General features: G+C 43.7%; 2 protein-coding genes across 2 annotated transcripts; one reads left to right on the top strand and one right to left on the bottom strand.

Moving 5' to 3' along the window:
- Positions 1-390: 390 nt before the first annotated feature.
- Positions 391-5198, bottom strand: LOC131723044 (zinc finger protein 202-like). Its single transcript, XM_059016369.1, has 2 exons — positions 4238-5198; positions 391-510 (listed from the first exon to the last, which is right to left on the bottom strand). Exons 1-2 carry the CDS (start codon positions 5097-5099, stop codon positions 503-505), a joined length of 870 nt encoding a protein of 289 aa, XP_058872352.1. The 5' UTR covers positions 5100-5198; the 3' UTR covers positions 391-502.
- Positions 5199-13883: 8685 nt separating this feature from the next.
- LOC131722945 (putative DMBT1-like protein) lies at positions 13884-20544 on the top strand. Its single transcript, XM_059016115.1, has 4 exons — positions 13884-13974; positions 17451-17489; positions 20109-20423; positions 20540-20544. Exons 1-4 carry the CDS (start codon positions 13944-13946, stop codon positions 20542-20544), a joined length of 390 nt encoding a protein of 129 aa, XP_058872098.1. The 5' UTR covers positions 13884-13943.
- The last annotated feature ends 767 nt before the right edge of the window (positions 20545-21311 follow it).

Raw genomic sequence — 21311 nt, 5'->3', positions numbered from 1 at the left:
CAGGGAACTCGCTCCGCTGTGGCCAGTCCCGCCTGTGGTAGTGCGCCTTGGTGTCCCTGCTGTCTCAAAGGCAAAGATAGCAGGGAAACTTGGTAAAACCGCCTTGGAGACTGTGACAGGTTGGCTGAGGGTGTGGTGTAAAAGATCGCTAGACCAGTCCAGGTTTGTTGGTAAACTCCGGGTTTTAATCCACAACACGGGAAAAATCCAACAATAATAACGCCGGGATACACAGCAATGTGTAACCCGGTCAAACAACAATAATAATAATAATAATAATAATAATAATAATAATAACAGCGCCGGGATACACAACAATGTGTAACCCGACAAACAAAGGGAAAGAAAGGGGTTGCAGTCCCAAATGAAAATGAAACCAACACGCAAGGACAATCAAACAAAAACACAGTCCGTCCTTCCTCACTCCCCCCGAGATGAAGTACTGCACACAGTCCGGCACTTCCGGGTCCGCGCTCCTCCAAAGTATTCCCGGAGCGTCCCGTTAGTGCTCTATGGACAGACAAAGGGTGAAGGGGTTAGCAGGTATATTCAAACACAATAAGTTCCGTTTAGTTATTCCCCTGCTCGTATACACTGCAGTAAAAATGCGCTCTCGCTCGCCTCTCTCTCTCTCTCTCTCTCTCTCTCACACACACTGTACCTTGCCAGAAGGAACAGAACCCTGGGCCACGCCCCCTTTTGTACGCCCCGTCTCGTCCCCATTGGTCAGCGAGGGCAACCGCCGTCAGCCAATGCGCGATTGCCACCGCGCTTCCCGACCGGGTCTGTGACGTTGCGCACCGCGGCTCTGTCTGCTCCTCCTCCCCAGTGTCCTCACCGGTCGGAAGGGAGATCTAAAACAAGAGTTCACTCTCTCTTTGTCACATATCCCACCGCTCAGAGTGGAGCCGAAGGAACACTCGGCCAAATCTACCATTCCCATTACTCCCCCCTCCCGGGAAAAATAATCCGCATTTTGGTGATCTTTCCCTGCACGATGTACCATATGATACATATAAGGCTGCAATGCCAAATACCACCGAGTTATTCGGGCATTGCTATCCTTCATAGTGCTTAACCATCTGAGTGGGGCGTGGTCCGTGACCAGATCAAACCGAGTAATTGCGCTCCCGAGGAAGCATTTTCTTACTAATGTAAAGAATCGGGTGCTCCACCCCGTTAACTCGCTGAGACAAGACCGCCCCCAAACCAACCTCTGACGCGTCGGTATGGAGGAAGAATCTCTTGCTAAAATCTGGTGATATTAGCGCAGGAGCCTGACACAGTTTTTGTTTAATGGTCTCAAACGCTCCCTGACACTCTGCTGACCACTTAACTAAATTTGGTGCACACTTTTTAGTGAGGTCTACCAGGGGATTGACCACGGTGGCATACTCGGGGATAAAGCGGCGGTAATAACCAGCCAATCCCAATAGTGACCTCACCTGGGACTTGGTTTTGGGGACCGCCGCGTCCACCAAAGCCTGGACTTTGGTGGCCACGGGTTTCACCCGTCCATTTCCCATGATAAATCCTAGGTACTGGGTCTCTAATTTAGCAAACGCACATTTCCTTAGGTTGGCTGTCAGCCGGGCCGCCCTTAGAGACTGAAGGACGGCTGTAAGTCGAATTACATGCTCTCTCCAGGTGGAGCTATATATAACCACATCGTCAATATACGCTGCTGCATACTCACGATGGGGATGTAACACCTCGTCCATCAGTCTCTGAAAGGCGGCGGGCGCACCATGTAGCCCAAACGGCATGGTTTTAAAATGGAACAGCCCATCCGGAGTTGAAAATGCCGTTTTTTCACAGGAATTGCGGGTCAAAGGGATCTGCCAATATCCCTTCGTCAGGTCCAGAGTTGAGATAAACCTGGCCGTTCCCAGTCGGTCGAGGAGTTCGTCGATCCGAGGCATGGGGTAGGCATCGAACTTGGCGATAGCATTGACCTTTCGAAAGTCCACACAGAAGCGATTTGTGCCGTCCTTCTTAGCCACTATAACAATGGGACTGCACCACTCGCTTCTGGAAGGCTCAATGACCCCAAGTTCAAGCATCGCCCTCACCTCGTTCTGGACGCCACTCCGCCGGCTTTCTGGGATCCGGTAGGGCCTCTCCCGAACAGTGACCCCTGGCGGAGTAATAACAGCATATTCAGTAAGGTTAGTTCTGCCGGGCACGTCAGAAAACACATCCCCAAATTTCCCAATCAACTTACGCAATTCCACCTGCTGATCCGGAAGTAACTGTTCCCCCATTGAAATCTGGCTGGGGCTAGGGGCCTCTATGCAGGGTCCTAAGTCATCCTCCATCTCGCCTGGGGCTATGAATAAGACCTCCCTTGCCTTCCAGGGCTTTAATAAGTTGACATGGTAAATTTCCGTTTTATTTCGGCGATCAGGCTGTCTAATTTCATAATTCACTAATCCTACTGCCCGTATCACTTCATATGGCCCCTGCCATTTAGCACACAGCTTTGACTCCAACGACGGAAGAAGCAGCATTACCTTATCTCCTGGCCGAAAAGTTCGAATTCGTGCATTAGTATTGTAATGCTGCTGTTGCCGATGTTGAGCCGATCTAAGGTTGTCTTGAGCCAACCGACCGATTAAATCAAGGCGATCCCGCAGTAGGAGCACATGCTGCACTACATTTTTAGAGGAGCTTTTATGTTCTTCCCACCCTTCTCTCAACAGATCGAGGATGCCCCGTGGCTGCCGGCCATATAACAGCTCAAAGGGGGAAAATCCCGTTGAGCTCTGAGGCACCTCTCTCACTGCGAAGAGTAGGTAAGGAAGAAGAGTAGCCCAATGTTTTTGCTCCTGACTCACAAACCGTCTCAACATGTGCTTCAATGTTTGGTTAAAACGTTCCACCAGACCATCCGTTTGGGGATGATAAACGGACGTCCTGATGGGACGTATTTTTAGAATTTTATACACCTGCTGTAGCGTTTTGGACAAAAAGTTTGTTCCGTGATCAGTTAATATTTCTTTTGGGATCCCTACTCTAGCCATAATCTGACTTAATTCTTTCGCAATTGCAGTGGCACTAGTGGACCGCAAAGGAACTGCTTCCGGGTACCGCGTCGCATAATCCACCATCACTAATATGTGCGTGTACCCGGAATCAGAAGGCAGCACTGGCCCAACTATGTCCATTGCAACGCGTTCGAAGGGAGTGGAGACAATAGGCAGTGGGACCAAAGGGGCGGGGCGCACTCGACCCGGTGCTACTCTCTGGCATTCCGGGCAGGTAGCTACATATTTCGCCACTTCGGTGTAGAGTCCGGCCCAATAAAATCGAGCCAGTATCCGGTCCCTCGTCTTGTCAACACCAAGGTGTCCTGCAAAGGGGACGTCATGCGCCAGCCTCATGACCTCTGGTCGACAAGACGGGGGAACCATCAACTGTTTGACAGGCTGTCCTGTGCCCGGGGCTGGGTTTACCCTATACAGTAAGTGCCCCTCCACCACAAAATGGGGATATACCAGCGTCCCGATGCCGTCAACATCCTTACCCTCAATAGACCGAACCTGTTCCCAAGCGTGCACCAGTGTGGGATCGTTGTTCTGCTCCCACACTAGGTCCGCGCTTGAGGCCCACACGTCCGGGATATTGACAGGGGCTGGAGCAGTCTCTACCCTCAAGGGTCCAGTAACCTCGCCCGTCCGGTCACACTGGGTGCCCACCCCCTTCGATTGGCGTTTGGGACCATCACAACCTTCCCCCGCCAGGCCCCAACCGTGTCGGATCGATGCGCCCTCCCACTTTTCCCTCCGTCTCTCCTTGTGCGTTTTCCTAGGACGAAAAAGTGGAGAAAACAGTTCTGCATGGAAAGGGAACATGGTGCCAATTACTTCCTTTTCCCGGGGGTCTGCCGTGCCTACACGTGTGGTCGAGGCTGCCGATATTTTTACTAAATCCTTGTATCGCGGCCAGTCTCGGCCCAGAATGATTGGGTGGGGCAACTTTTCGGCCACCCCCACTACTAGGTGGCGCTTTATCGGTCCTACCGACAGATATACTTTTAGGGTGGGGTATGTCGCCGTATCTCCATGGATACAGGAGATCGCCACCTGACCTCGTGGCTGCCACGACATACCGCCAAGGAGAGCTGTCCGAATCAAAGTCTGCTCACACCCGGTGTCCACTAACGCGTGGGTTTTCACCTTCCCCAGCACAACATCAACAACACACGGGCCCTCCCGACCATTTCCCCATTCCTTACCTGTCTCTGATGCCAGATGACACGCAGCCACGTCGCACTCCATGGCGGCCGGGCAGTATCTGGCGATGTGTCCCGGCTGCTGGCACCTAAAACAGACTGGTGGGGCAGAGGGCAAGGGCGGTACATACTTGTCCCGCTGCTGGTATGACAGCGGGGCGGGGGAAACCATTCTACCCCAGCTGGGAGCCAACCTCTGCCTCCATGGTAAGGAGCTTGGATGGCCCAACGGGGCCGGTGGTCTGGCAGGTCTTGGTCCGGGGGGGTTTGGTGGTGGTCCCTTAGTAACGGAGGAGGAGGGGTAGTTCAGCAAGGTGGTCTGGGCGGACATGAGGGAGTCCTCGAAGTTCTCGGCCAGTGCTACGGCCTGGTCCAGGGTGGTGGGGTTGTGCCGGCGTATCCAGGCCTGCGTTTCGCCTCCGACCACATGGCAAAACTGTTCCATGACAATGGCTTCCCCCATCTGAACCCCAGTTTTCTGGCTGGGGTTTAGCCATTGCGCCATGTGGTCGCATAGCCGTTGGGCCACCACCCTGGGTCGTGTGTTTGGTGGCCGCCGGAACTCCCTGAATCTGACCCGGTGGGTCTCCCCCGTGATGTTCAGACGGCGGAGGATAGCCTGCTTCACCAAGTCGTACTGGGCCGCGTCTTCATCAGTCATAGCCCGATATGCGGCTTGCGCCTCCCCAATCAAGCAAGGGCCCAGTTGGCTCGCCCAGTACTCCCGGGGCCAGGCTGCGGTGGTGGCCAGCCGCTCGAATGCCACAAGGTAGGCTTCGGGGTCATCCTCCACCGTCATTTTCTGGGCCCGGGCCTTCGGGGCAACCATCACGGGGCCCGTTGTTGCTGCTGACGTCATCCCCATCCCGACCCTCTCGATAAGGGCCGTGTATCGCTCCTCCCTCCTCCGTTCCTCAACCTCCCTTCGGCTGTCCAAAGCCTCCAACACCGCCGCAAAACTGGCTGGATCCGTCCCGCCAGAGTCGCCACGTGTGACAGGTTGGCTGAGGGTGTGGTGTAAAAGATCGCTAGACCAGTCCAGGTTTGTTGGTAAACTCCGGGTTTTAATCCACAACACGGGAAAAATCCAACAATAATAACGCCGGGATACACAGCAATGTGTAACCCGGTCAAACAACAATAATAATAATAATAATAATAATAATAATAATAATAACAGCGCCGGGATACACAACAATGTGTAACCCGACAAACAAAGGGAAAGAAAGGGGTTGCAGTCCCAAATGAAAATGAAACCAACACGCAAGGACAATCAAACAAAAACACAGTCCGTCCTTCCTCACTCCCCCCGAGATGAAGTACTGCACACAGTCCGGCACTTCCGGGTCCGCGCTCCTCCAAAGTATTCCCGGAGCGTCCCGTTAGTGCTCTATGGACAGACAAAGGGTGAAGGGGTTAGCAGGTATATTCAAACACAATAAGTTCCGTTTAGTTATTCCCCTGCTCGTATACACTGCAGTAAAAATGCGCTCTCGCTCGCCTCTCTCTCTCTCTCTCTCTCTCTCTCACACACACTGTACCTTGCCAGAAGGAACAGAACCCTGGGCCACGCCCCTTTTTGTACGCCCCGTCTCGTCCCCATTGGTCAGCGAGGGCAACCGCCGTCAGCCAATGCGCGATTGCCACCGCGCTTCCCGACCGGGTCTGTGACGTTGCGCACCGCGGCTCTGTCTGCTCCTCCTCCCCAGTGTCCTCACCGGTCGGAAGGGAGATCTAAAACAAGAGTTCACTCTCTCTTTGTCACAGAGACCCATCAGGAATGCCACCATTTTGAAGTCTCCTATGACCTTGATGCCATTTCAGAAAAATGCAGATATGTATCCACTTAGGCAGCTGGAACTAAACTGAACTGGTGGGCTTAAGGCCCCTGTATTTATACTACTATTTATATTACTGGAAAGTTCTAGAAAGTTCTCGAAGTTACTCCAAGTTTACTCAGCACTGAATCTATCTGGAATGTTCTGGAAAATAGGTAAATTTCAAAATATCACTGTCCTGGTCACAAAAGTAAAGTTTGTGGGGAATAATAGCCATTTTCTATACTTTTGAGGCATAAGCAATTAGGAAATAACACTTATTACCCAGGGACCAAAAAAAAAAAAATTGTTACACGGTGTTAACAAAGAAAGATCAATCAAATGTTTACACTTACCGACTGCACTGGTCTTGCACCTCTGCATACCCAGAATTTCACAAACACAAACATGAACTTTATACATTCCGCTTTGTGGCCAAAGAGTCACACCAGCAATACTGCACTGGTCTTAGCACAGCATAATCAGCACTCCTAAAACAGAAAACTGAACTATATACATTTCACTGTGTCTCCAATTATCCAGCAGGATCCGCTAGGTGCTGTACATGCTGGTATCAAAATTGACCAGCAGATCCCGGGGAGGCTACGTTCCCTCTGAGGCTTTCATTTAGTTACCCGCTGTGACTAAAGCAACTTTATCCACACTGGAAAAACTGAAGCCACTAAACAATACTGTATACAAGTTAAACATACTGTTTCACAAGGCAGAAAGACACGTGCTTTATTTGAAAACACATAAATATTTAAATGCCATGTCTATATCGGCCTATATGTAAAGTACACTTTAACTCTGATTCCCATTTAATAAATCCCAAACTTAGTCCCACATGAAAAAACGTCAGTACAGATTTCCTAAATTGTGAATAGGTTTGCAGAGATATTCATGTACTGCATAATCCTTTACATTATTTTGACTGTGACCTGGTTTTCTTTCCACTGCTGGACAGTGCTATTAGTTATACTTGTGCTACCATTGCCCCTCAGTGTAATACAGAGCCATTGCAGTGCCGCTGTTTGTCTGTCTGCCATTGAAAATCATTGAGGGTATAGTTAGCACACTGTGGTCCCATTCTACCAGCTCCCCCCTCCGATCGACCACCACCCCGAAGAACCTGCGACCAGGAAGCGGGGTAAAGAAAAAGTGGCCGTCAGGAACTGTACCACAGGTAAGTAAATCACTACTTCCACCCAGAAGCTCTGGTCACTTCCTTTCAGCCAGTCTTTCACTTCGCGTTTGTCTCCTCTCTCCCACGTTCCTACCACGCCCTTGCACCTCACCCGATCCTCTGTGTACTGCCACCACGCCCGACCTGGAAGTTGGACTGGAAAACCTGGAGGTAGGGTAAGTAACACACCGTAGGCCTTGAATACACCCAGAAGGGTGGTACGGGGCCAACCGGCGCCGGTAAGTAGTTTATTTTTTTTCTGCAATAAAAAAAATAAACTAGGAATTTGTCTGTCTGCGTAAACAATAACAAAGTAATCCTTTCTTCTTATTTCTTTCAGCGCTGGTAGAATTCAAAATATAACCCCTCTCCCAGATCTGTGGAGAGAAAAGCCCAGGTGTCCAAAAGCTGGGACACCAACCAATAACCAGTATCTTGTTCCAGAAACAGTCCAATAACAAAAGCGAGTGAACAAAAGAAAACAGAAAAAATTAAAGTGTTTAAATTAAAACAATAAAGTAACAAAAAAAGACGTGAATGTGAATCCCTTTGTTTTTTTTTTGTTTAGATATCACATATAATAACAGCCACAAAATACAGCCTTCCGCCCTATACTGTCCCGCACAAAAAGATAAGAATAAAACAAAAAGAGTTTTTCCAAACCCATTGGATCATTGAACATTCTCAGTGCTAAAGTTGTTTCAAATGAGTGTGATTCTAAGTTTGAGTTTCAGAGGGGGAAAGAAGGGGAGAGGGGTGTTGTCTAGAGGACAATAGAAGGAAATGAGAAATGTTTAGCTACAACAGATAAATTAACTAGATTTTCTTTTCCTGGACTTAATGCTAATCAAGAGGTCCTGGCTGGAGAATTGCTTGATAAACATGCATGTGTGTTTTCTACTGGCGACAGTGATCTGGGGTATACTAATGTCATTGAGCATGAGATTCCAGTGGTATTGTAGACTTCCCCAAAGCCAGTATGAGGAGTTAAAACACACATTAGGCACCTATTAGATCAGCAGGTAATCCGGGAGAGCTGCAGTCCCTATTCAACCCCAGTTATCATCGTTGGGAAGAAGGATGGCTCCCTTCGAATGTGTGTAGATTATAGGGAACTAATGCTAAAACAAGAAAAGATGCCTATCCTTTTCCACATATTGAAGAGTCACTCGATGCTTGAAGTGGGGCTTGCTGGTTCTCTACAATAGATCTTGCCAGTGGTTACAACCAGATTGCTGTTTCAGAGAAGGATCGACCCAAAACTGCTTTTTGCACTCCTTTTAGTTTATTTGAATTTAATCGAATGCCTTTTGGACTTTGCAATGCCCCAGGTACCTTCCAGAGGCTTATAGAGAGGATACTCCAGTATCGGAGATTCCAGTCCTTGCTGTTATATTTGGATGTCGTTGTGGTGTTTTCAGTCACCATAGAAGAGTATATGCAATGGCTGGACTTTGTACTGAGCTGTTTCAAGGCTTTTGGTCCTAAAGTGGGCAGCAGTCTGGAGTAGTGGTTAGGGCTCTGCACTCTTGACCTGAGGGTCGTGGGTTCAATTCCCGGTGGGGGACACTGCTACTGTACCCTTGAGCAAGGTACTTTACCTAGATTGCCCCAGTAAAAACCCAACTGTATGAATGAGTAATTGTATATAAAAAATAATGTGGTATCTTGTAACAATTGTAAGTAAACCCTGGATAAGAGCGTCTGCTAAATAATAAAGTAAACATCACTAAATTTTTTAACAGGAAATCATGTATTTGGGACATGTGATCTCAAAAAAGAGTGTGATGACCGATCCAGAGAAAATTAAAGCAGTGGCAACCTGGAGATGGCCATCGAATGCTACAGAGCTGAAATTGTTTCTTGGCTTTGCAAGTTACTACAGAAGCATTGTAGAACAATTTGCACAAATTGCAGCCACATTGCATCAGTTAGAGGCTCAAGAAGTGACCAAGAAGGGGAAGAAGCAGAAACCGCAGTTGTCACAGATTTCTTTTCAGCAGCTGTGGAACCCTGAGTGTGAAACTGCATTTGAACTGTTAAAAATGAAATTGATTTCCAGTCCAGTGTTGGGATAAGCACATTTTCAAAAGCAGTTTTTCTTAGAGATCGACACTAGTCACTGTGGCCTAGGAGCTTTCCTCTCTCAAGATTAGGAGGGCCATAGAAGGCCAGTGGCTTATGCTAGCTTGGGTTTGGGTGCCACAGAGAAAAATATGGACAACTACAGTGCAATGAAGCTTGAGTTTCTTGCCCTCAGTGGGAAGTAGCTAAAAATTAATTTAAAAAAGATGACCTGATCGGTGGAAAGTTTACTGTGTTTAAAAACAATAACCCCTTGACTTACCTTAAGACGGCTAATTTAGGTGCTGTCGAACAGCATTGGGCCTCACAACTGTCTCTATTTGACTTTGACATTATCTACCAACCAGGAAGAAAAAGCGACAATGATGATGCATTGTCTCGTCAGTACACTCAGAACAAACACGACAGAGGTAAACTTTACCGCAGGTGGGGAGGTTCAGACAATGTTAGAACAAGTTGTTCTGGGCACTCGAATTCCATGGCTTTCTGAAACCCCTGTTAGCAATGAGACTCCATCAATAGCTGCAGAGTGTGTAACTGTGCAGAGTGTTCAGACAAGATCCTTGCAAGAAGCAGACCTCCGCATTGGACGGTTTGCCATCTACTAGAAAAGAGGTAGGCATCCAGATCGTGCAGAAAGAGATGTTGCATCCAAGGACACACTGGAACTGGTGAGGCAATGGGATAAAATTGAAGAACATGCAGGATTGCTCTATCAGGTGATTATGGAAACACAAGGTGGGTCAATTAAGCAATTGCTTTTGCCCACAGCACTTAATTCCTAACACAGTTACAAAATGGCTGTGGACATCAAGGTGCTGAATGTACCTTTAAGTTAGTAAGGGGGGCAATGCTATTGGCCAGGCATGTATCAAGATATTAAAAACTGGTGTAAAGACTGTGAGCGATGCTGTGTGACAAAGGGCACCCAACCCAAGGTTAAGACCTTAATGGTCAATTTGCAGGCATCTAATCTCCTGATCACTCGTTTTATCACCAAACTCCTCAATAATGCGATCCAAGTCATTATTTTATTACTATAACATGTTATCTGATACTAGGGCCATGTATGACTATTCATGAGATAAGCCTTTTTTTTTTTTTGACTTATCTCGGCTCCTGTTGCTCCCACTTGGCCATTGAATGCTTTTTCGGCTTTTTCCGGAGAAAAAATGATTAGAACCCGTTTTTTGCGTTTCTAAAATGATGTCGGACAGGGCAAAGGGTTAATGTTGGAGATGCCGTTTTTCACGCCACATGGAACCAGAACAAAGCTTATTATGGTTTTGGGGTTGCCTTCCCTTTATAGCAGGGGCTGGCCAGACATACAATATGGCCACCGGCTTCTTAAAGGGGAAATGCAAAAATGGTTAAAAGGGCAACATACTACATTCTTCCTCCCTTTTATTAGTCACCGTCCCATTGACTCAAAGTTAAAAGACTTTCTATCCCCTAAACACCTTTATTGCACTAGTTAAGTACATACCCATTACAGCAAATAAGCTATTAGCACTAGATAAGGCTGGTCCAGGGAATTCTAAGCGAGTAGCAGTCCCCACATCCCCAGTCTGCCCTGGGACGTAATTTCTTTCTGTAATAAAACTGATTTTGGCAAGTTACAAGGGTTAGAGTGCTTGCCAACTGTGGTGCGTATAGACCTTCTTAGGTTAGGTTGGATATCTTCACTTTTCACCTTTTCAGTGGCCTCATCGCCCTCAGCAAGATTTTCCAGGTCAAAATCAGATTCCAAGTGGTCACCTTCAGGCTCATCTCCCAAAGAACCTTCTGTTGGAACAGCTACTTCTATTCTCCTCATTGGAGGAGTGTCCCAGGCTTCATAAAAGCCACCCTCTTCATCATCACTGGAGTTAGAGGATCTTGAAGAAGTGAAGGTTCTGGGATTTTCTTCATCAGGTGGCTGAACATCAGCTTCTTCCTGGCATTGCCCAGCTGCACCACACATATGCAATTCGATGCGGCGCACATTCCGCGGCTCTTTTGAACCATCAATTGGAGCCACTGTGTAAACTGGTTTATCGTTGTCAGGACGTCCCAGGACTCGGTAAGAAACTTGTTCCCAAACATCTTGGATCTTGTGTCTTCCTCTTATACTGGGGTTTCTCACAGGGACAAGCTGCCCCTCAAGAAGAGAGAAGCCTAAAAAAGGGGGTGTATCTCATGAATACTGATAGACCCGACACCACATAGATAACACGGACATAAACAAACAAGATAGCTGCTTCCGCATCAGCGCTCAGAGAACATCACAGACATCTGCAGAGCGTTTTGAGATGTTATAGTAATAAAATAACAACTTGGATCGCATTATTGAGGAGTTTGGTGATAAAACGAGTGATCAAGAGATGATTTATCGGTATGTGCTATTATTACGAGTTATTAGAAAAATATAGCGAACGAGGGGTGGGGCGGGGCTGGAGATGCCTAGTGAGTGCTTTGTTGTTATGCAGGGCCTTTTAAACCCGTTTGAGTGTGGAAAAAAATTACTTTTAAACAGCACGTCTAAAATTAACTGAGCGTGTGAAAATAAACTGGACCTGACGCGCCTTTAATAAATGGACTGCAAAGGGTTAAAGAAACTTGTAGCTGGTCTGGTGGGAGAGGTGCGCGAGATACATGAACAAACTACTGAGTGGTTTTTGTCACATTTGTATTTTTATTCTTACTATCTCTTATATACAGCAATTATGTTGTGTATTGTGTAACTGAAAAATATATATATTTATACTTTGGTCTTGTTATTCTGTTACTGTAAAAGTAACCATAAGGTGGCCTGTGCTACACTAGCTCGTGGAAAGAATTGTTTTTCTCCACATTGTAGCCGTCGGCTGCCAGAGCCTTCTTGAGCACGGCCAGGGAGACCCCACTCCACTCCTTGGAGGCAGACACAGCCTTAACGATCAGATTGGACCCACTGGGGCCGGTTTTCTTCTTAGGAGCGGCTGCCTTCTTCTTGGGAGCCTTGGCCAGAGGAGCGGCGGGTGCTGGTGCAGATTCTGCCATTTTAATTGTTTTCAGATTCCTTTGCTTTCCAGATAAAAATAATGAAAAGAGAATGTTCGCACAACTCCAGAAAGCAGAGAAATATACGCTCAGTGAGAACCGTATAGAGTCAATCAGCCGCAGAGCACCTTTCTCTCCAGGTCACTTGTGTTTTCTTCCACAGCAAAACGTTCACACAGAAAGCGAAATTTAGAGAATTGTGTCAAATAAATATAGTAAAACTAAAGTGCAGCAACACACCTTAGTGTTAGCAATATTATACACAGGAAATATCATGTCGTTTTATTATGAAGAAACAAAATGCCACGATTGCTTTGCTGGAGTGACTTCTGCTAAATAAACGTCAATATATTTATTGGAACGAAAATGTCAAAAAAAACATGAGATACTATGAAAACAGCAAGCAGTATTGCTTCATGTCTTAGAATTGTAAAAAGTGTAAAAATCTGTTCTCTTTGGTCTTTAAGTTAGAGTTTTCAAGCACACATTAGCACAAGCTAAGCGCAATATCTCAGATCTTTTGTGTTTTAACTTTTATTGGAATGCTTGTTTTCTCTGTGGATCCAGTTTAAAAAGGGCAGTGTGGCGTAGTGGTTAGGGCTCTGGACTGGAGAGTTGTGCATGTATACATGGGTAAAAATAATGTGATAGCTTGTAACAGTTGGAAGTTGCCCTGGATAAGGGGGCTTCGGCTAAGGAACAAAATAATAATAAACAAGGTACATTAGTAATTTCCATGAAATGAATTAAACTGTAGAATGTAAAATCTAGCAAAAAATAAACAATGGGGAAGTCTTTCATTCTTAAACAGCCTCTGCTTTTTCTTTCTTCCTTTTATGGTGCCAATTCTGCTTCTGTACCCGAGCAAGGTACTTTACCGAAAGAATAAACCTGTATAAATGGGTAATTGTACGTAAAAATAATGTGATATGTTTTAACAATGTAAGTCGCCCTACTAAGAAATCAAATAATAATATGGTGTTTCATTATTTTTATTGTTTTCCACATTGCCAGTGATGTACCCACACTTGATGATATAGTGTCCTTTGTGATAAAAGAATAAGCAGAGATCAAGCTTCTATGTTTATCAACTGTATTGATATCAAAAGAAAGACTCAACAGCGGCGGTCTGCAGCTTCACTTAGTGGTTATACTGAAAACCTGGAACTGGAGCACAGCACTACACAACAAAACAGACCACTTCAAAACACGGACATCAGCTTTCTCCAAACAAGAAACTCTACTTCAATACAAATGATAGACTACTACACCTGCAGCTGATCTGAACACAATTTGAAGAATAAGGATGTATAATTCATACAATTTAACAATAATCCTGAACTGATAATGAAAAAAAAAAATCCGCCCTCACTGGCCTCAACACCACACTGTTTCTCTTCAAAGTAAACCCACTGACATTCAGCAGCAAAATCTAACACATTTAAAAATAACAGTGACAAAAAGCAAAGAAAAAAAAGGAAGTTCAAGAACTGTAATTAGACATAGCCGGAAGAGAGAAATCAGAGTATATGTGCAGCTCTGCAGTTCAGCTGGATTGTGACCCTTCAGTCCTGCAGAATCTCTCAACCTGGACTCTGAGATGCTGAGGTTCCTGCTGATCACCTGCTTCTGTGAGTCTCCTCTATTTCAGCTTGAGGGAGGGAGAAGGGAGGGAATTGTCCCAATGGTCTAGTGCTCCATGCAGAAAATATTAAAAATAAACTTTATATAACTTTTGGGGAAAAATAAAAAACACTTGGGTATGAGCCCGAGGTCTCCAATCCTTGTCCTGAAGGGCTGATGTCCCCCCTGAGTTCTGTTCCAACTGTGCCCTAAATTACTTAAGTTGACTAATTATTTGTTCAATTAAGTCATTTAGGGCATAGTTGAAACAAAAACCAGGAGGGACACTGCGGGGAGTGGCTTCAGAATCTCCTCTTATAATATCCTTGAAATCTTTGTTTAAAATTTAGGGTTCAATTAAGTAATTGAGAGCTCAGTTGGAACAAAAACCAGCAGACACTGCCAGGGGGTCCCCAGGACCAGGGGCTGGTTTCTTTATGCACTTACGATGGCGTATTGGGCAAGTACGCTGTCAGAAGAAGATTATACGACAGAAGTAGTGTTTCTATACAACGTTGTTCATGCTACCTGATCGTATTACTTGCCGAATGCTATCGACACCAACTCACTTGGTGTATAAATACGAGGGGTAGATCTCCATGTAATATCCTTTCAGAAACATGGCTGCTCTAATGCATGCAGTGTATTTAAGGCAAAGACAGGGCTATTTACAATGACAGAAAGCATCAGCTCATAGGAATTTTAATAGAAGATATGTGCACAGTATTTTTGACACGGTTTTGGAGGAACATTTGAAGAGGGAGGATATCCAGAATCGTTTTACATTTCTTGAACCGTTTGTGCACCGGCAAACAAAGACATTGAGCTCTATCAACAGCAGTGCAATTGTTATTCCTTCACTAAAAAAACTCACTTTTCTTTTTTGAGATACTTGTTATGCAATTGTTCAAACTGCAAATCACTATAAATTTGAACTTCTTCTAGGAGGACCTGCTAAAATGCTTTAGTTTACTGACTGTTTGAAAAGCCATTCTCACCATCTCAACACACCCAACAACTTTCCTTGTTACTATATATATATATATATATATATATATATATATATATATATATATATATATATATATATATATTGTGAGGCAGTGAGGGCTAATAAGTATGTCTGTCTGAGGCTGAAAAGATCTATGTTCCCCTGTTAAGGATAAAAAACTTGTAGTTCATGATAGGCGTCATGGCCGAAGTTGCTGGGGAAACTACATTTCCCAGAAGCCTTTAGGGCTGATGGTATTCAGCCAGAAAAGGGAAAAACACCTGTCTAATTGGGTAGATAGGGTGTTGATTGTCTGAGTGTTTGCAATTATCTGTGCTATATAAACTGTCCTTTTGTTCTTAGTGTAAGAAGGAGGTGGCAGGAGTGTTGAAGGTAGAGAACGTAGAGAACGTAAGTGCAGCGTGATTAAAATAATTGATAAACTAGATTTAAGACAGGGAAACAGCTTAGCTGTCCTGTGTGAATTAGGGACTTCAAAACAGTGAAGTTAGTATCTTCAAGTGAAGATAGGTTTTTGGTTTGTTCTGTTTGTAAAAGGGTTTATAGTATTTTGGTTCAAATATTTACTTTGTTCCTGTGTTTTGTTTTATTTGGTGAGAATAAAAGTGTGCCAAGGCGCTGAACATTAACTCTGTCTGTGGGTGTTTGCTGTTCCTGCCGCTAGTCAGTCTTGACTGCCCGCCACGCTACCACAATATACACACAGAGTACTGTGCAAAAGTTTTAGGCAGGTGTGAAAAAATGCTGTAAAGTAAGAATGCTTTCAAAAATAGACATGTTAATAGATTATATTTATCAATTAACTAAATGCAAAGTGAGTGAACAGAAGAAAAATCCATATTTGGTGTGACCACCCTTTGCCTTCAAAACAGCATCAATTCTTCTAGGTACACTTGCACAAAGTCAGGTATTTTGTAGGCATATAGTCAGGTGTATGATTAAACAATTATACCGAACAGGTGCTAATGATCATCAATTCAATATGTAGGTTGGAAAACAAGCATTAACTGAAACAGAAACAGCTGTGTAGGAGGAATAAAACTGGGTAAGGAACAGCCAAACTCATCTAACAAGGTGAGGTTGCTGAAGACAGTTTACTGTCAAAAGTCATAAACCATGGCAAGACTGAGCACAGCAACAAGACACAAGGTAGTTATACTGCATCAGCAAGGTCTCTCCCAGGCAGAAATTTCAAGGCAGACAGGGGTTTCCAGATGTGCTGTCCAAGCTCTTTTGAAGAAGCACAAAGAAACGGGCAACGTTGAGGACCGTAGATGCAGTGGTCGGCCAAGGAAACTTACTGCAGCAGATGAAAGACACATCATGCTTACTTCCCTTCGCAATCGGAAGATGTCCAGCAGTGCCATCAGCTCAGAATTGGCAGAAAACAGTGGGATCCTGGTACACCCATCTACTGTCTGGTGAGAAGTGGCCTTCATGGAAGACTTGCGGCCAAAAGGTCATACCTCCGACGTGGAAACAAGGCCAAGCGACTCACTATTCACGAAAACACAGGAACTGGGGTGCAGAAAAATGGCAGCAGGTGCTCTGGACTGATGAGTCAAAATTTGAAATATTTGGCTGTAGCAGAAGTGGTATTAGGATATTTCAAATTCTAGTTTCTGTCTATTACATGAATAAACATACTTTTCTAAACCATTCAAAGGTATTCTTGTGCTGCGTGATGAATCAATTTTCAGATAATACGGCATTACTGGCCGACCTGTCGGACACCGACACCGATTCGAGTGGCTTATAGGGCAGCAGTGTGGAGTAGTGGTCAGGGCTCTGGACCCTTGACCGGAGGGTCATGGGTTCAATCCCAGGAGGGGACACTGCTGCTGTACCCTTGAGCAAGGTACTTTACCTAAAAACCCAACTGTATAAATGGGTAATTGTATGTAAAAATAATATGATATCTTATAACAATTGTAAGTCGCCCTGGATAAGGGTGTCTGCTAAGAAATAAATAATAATTATAGAAACTGGTGATAACCGATCGCATTAGCAGGTGATAAGTGGTGGAAAGACCAATCGTATTTGTATTTACGATCCACAATATAGAAACGAGCACCAGGATTGAGAAGCACTGGTCCATTAGAGGCTGATCACAATTGACTTTGTCTTGAATATTTACCAACAGGAGTAATTTAATATATAATTTAGATTTCTTTTTTAAAAGCTAATTCATGCCTCCTCATAAAATTGCAGGTTCTTTCTTCACATTCTTTGAGATAGTCTCTTATATTAAGACAAATTCAGATACTTGTATTCTTAGTATATCATTTATGTACTTTGTAAAAGATATTCAGTATACTGTGCATTTCTTATACAGCATATTCATATTGTAATTATGTAGTATATTGTCGATACATTATAATGTATAATACTGTAGGCTAGATGTTTAGTAAATATATTGAATAATCTAATCATGTGTTAGATCTGTACTGAAGCTGTCTCTGTTTCTTCCAGGTCATCTCTTTGGAAAGCAGAACACATTTCCAGTAGCAGGTAGGTATCTTTCACTGTTTCCAAGCAGATCAGGTCATGTTACTGAAAAGCTGCAAAACTGCACTGAACTTTACAAGGAAATGTGATCACTTGTTACAAAACCACAGTGAAGCCATCAGTGCAGCTTCAATATAAAAATCATGGTGTGGCAAGGTGGCTGAGTCGTGACGTCAGGTCAGAAGCAGGAACTGAAAACAAACTGACACCAGCAGTACTGCAGTTTAAAAAAAACAGAGACGCGGCGCCGTTTTTATATAAATAATACAAAAAAAATAAAAGGTTTAAACAAAAAGACACTTGCTCACAGAGCGAAAATAAATATTTAAACAAAACAAGTCTCGAACACAAACAAAACAAAACACAGGTCAGGCTGGGCAATTGCTGTCACTGTTCCTGTCTTACCATTTAAGTTACATTTTGTCTCTCGCTCCTTTTGCTCCTAACACACCCACCCCGAGCGCAGAGAACTGCAGGCTTATATGCAGGTGACCATCTCCCGATTAGCAATTACTTAATTAATTCGGGAGATGGCCACCTTCTGTACAAGGTTTGTTTTTTAATTATTCCTGGCAGAGGACGAGTACCCACTCTCGCCTCTGCCAGAACACATTTTAAATAAAACAATAAAAAACAAAACTCACGGCTACACTGTCATATTTACAAAGCAATAAATAAATACAAAAACAATACCCACGATGCTTCGCCGTCATCTATACATAAATACATAATCATAATAATAATAATAATAATAATAATAATAATAATAATAATAATACAGGGGCGGAGGGGGAAACCCTGTTCTAAAAATAAATAAATAAATACATTTACACAGCAAGGCTCTCTACCACCCTGCTACACATGGTAACACATTACATTGGTCTATATTCATCAAGGGTTTTACACAAATCCGCTATTTCTGACACTTTTTCTAAAGAGAACAAGCATAAAATGAATGAAAAATTACTTACTTACACACATCATCTTTAAATCAAACTGTAACCGCTGTGAGGTACGCATGTTAACTTTAATTTGCATTTTATTCAAGTTTAAACAAATGTCGGAAATAGAGAATTTGTCTAAAAACCTGCTGTATTCTCAGTAGTTTTATTTTAGTTTGCATTTTCGGTCACTTAAACTGGGCAGTATACCGCAGCAGCAATGACATAGGAACATCTAGACTGCTCCGTGATAGCAATGTACAGCACAGTGCATGTAGACTGCTCTGTGATATAGCAATGTACAGCACAGTGCATCTAGACTGCTCTGTGATATAGCAATGTATAGTACAGTACATCTAGACTGCTCTGTGATAGCAATGTACAGCACAGTGCACCTTTTTTACACCATGAATAAAACGGCAGAAATGTACTTAACTAAATGAATAATTCTCAATATACTGTGCATTAGAGAACATTTTTTATGACATTAATGACAGCTAAATTACAACCCTCTCAGTTTATTTATAATCGAATTACACCACCTGACAACTCAGAACAAGGAGACAAATACACTCTTTTATGGGAAATGAATTTCCACATGAGGTATCACTTACTTACATGTGTATAGCGTTACACAGAAATGTAGTTTTTGTCAACCACAGGTCTGCAGACACCATCTCCAATCTCTTTTTTTTCATCAGTAGAGGGAGTGGGCGGGGTATGGGGGAAGCACTGTCTGTAGCAACATACACTACTGTGTCAATTAAAGCTGGAGCATACCCACACGTGCCAGCATGTGCAAGACGATAGAACTAGCATTTAAATTTTAAAAAAATGGGGAGGGAAACTTTTCAGCCGCTGGGCCCTATGCAACCACATAGGCTGCATAGGCTTAAGGCTATGTGTGACCGGCACCTTTATTTAGAGACCACCTGGTCTGAGTGACCACTTTAAATGATATCTGTGCTTTTATTTAACTCTATTAAAGGACCACCTGTCTACCAGTGACCACAATCCTCTTACTAAACAATGGACTTAAACCTGTATTAAGCAACAATTGTAGAAGGCTTTTAAAAAAACATCTGTAATCAATAAACATACTATTAAAACAACAGTGCTCTCTGTAAAGAAAGAGAGAAAACATCGAGAAACGAAAGGTCTTCCTCACTCTAGATATGACAGAATCATTGCTTCTTTCACAATGCTTTGTAAATGCATTATCTAAACAAATGTAATTCAATTACAGTGCTTCATTTTGGTATATTCCATCTTCTAGTCTTTTTACAGTGTATTTTAAACATACAGAATTATAGGAAGGCATTCATAAGTTATGGGCCCTTTTTTGAGAGGCCACCTATGTTAAGAGGCCCCTATTTGACTGTCCCTTGAGTGGTCTCTTAATACAGGTTTGACTGTATTTTAGAATCTGTCTGCAGTGAAAACCTGGACTGGAATGGATCACGTGGGCCAGAGTTGAGTAGCCCTGCTGTAAGGAATGTAAATAAACTGTTTGCCTTGTTTCCAATTAAACTAATTCACTTAGATGGGATTCAGTGTAAGTTAGCAGTCAGGATCCAAACTGTCCAGTTTAACTGGAGTCCAATGAGGGACACTGTTTGTAGGTAAGTATGACAGTTTAAGAGCTGAGAATCAGATCTCCTATCAATGTCTTCTCTTTCAGAGGGTGTTCCTGTCAGGCTGGTGGGTGGGAACAGCTGCTGCTCTGGGAGAGTTGAGGTTCTTCATGATGGCCAGTGGGGGACAGTGTGTGATGATTCCTGGGACATGAACGACGCCCAGGTTGTGTGCAGAGAGCTGGGCTGTGGCTCTGCTGTGTTGGCTCCAGGAGGTGCTCACTTTGGCCAAGGGGATGGAACAATCTGGCTGGATGATGTGGCATGCAGTGGATCAGAGACCTCACTGCACAGCTGTGGATCACAAGGATGGGGTAAAAATGACTGTAACCACGGTGAAGATGCTGGAGTGGTTTGCTCAGGTAGGAAAGATTTATTTGTTTCTATTAAAAAAAACCATCTCAATATCAGGACCTCTTCTGCAACTTTAAGAACTCATTTGTTGGATTCCTTTTTTGTGTTGTAAACATTCTCTCAGGTTAAATAAGAAAATAGCATTGTCATTGATGAAAAAGGTCTTAAACAACCATTGATAACACATCACTTAAAACAGTCCATGAACAGAGCGTTTTATGAACAATTAACTTCTACTCCCAAAGTCAGAGTGACCTGATTCCTGGAATGAAGAACTTCTCATCCAGCATTGACTAGTGCAGACACCTTACTTCCTGCCCTGTGTATTTTAATTATTTGTTGTATTCCTGGGCCTCTTAATTGCTGTTGGGCTTGTGTGTTATTTTGAACTCTGTTATCTCAATTTAGAATTCATATAGTTCAGAGGAATAACATATTACAGCCAATCAGTAAACTTCAATCACTTTTTGTTTAATTCAAACACAGTGGATTAGTGTTATATATTGTCTTTGGGGTCCTATAGCTGCACAAAGTGCAAAACTTACATAGTAACAGAAAAGCTTAAAAATGCATGTATACTGAGGAAAGAGAGAATCTCAGCTCTACATATACTGACAGCAGTGTGGAGTAGTGGTAAGGGGTCTGGATGCTTGTGGGTTCAATCATAATCGTAAATAATAATAATAATAATAATAATAATAATAATAATAATAATAATGCTGTAAACTGACAGAAGAGAAATGTTTAACTGTACATAGAGGAGACAGGCTCGACAGTGCATGTGAACTGATAATGAGATGCAGGCTTAACTGCCCATATAAGTAAATGTTTGATCCCTGTGATTAATGTATTGACCTCTGTTATCAGCATTGCAGAGTGTTAATGTTAGGCTGGTG

Source organism: Acipenser ruthenus, chromosome 52 (genome assembly GCF_902713425.1).
Source record: "Acipenser ruthenus chromosome 52, fAciRut3.2 maternal haplotype, whole genome shotgun sequence".
Taxonomy (NCBI): domain Eukaryota; kingdom Metazoa; phylum Chordata; class Actinopteri; order Acipenseriformes; family Acipenseridae; genus Acipenser; species Acipenser ruthenus.
This window is presented reverse-complemented; position numbering and strand designations above follow the sequence as displayed.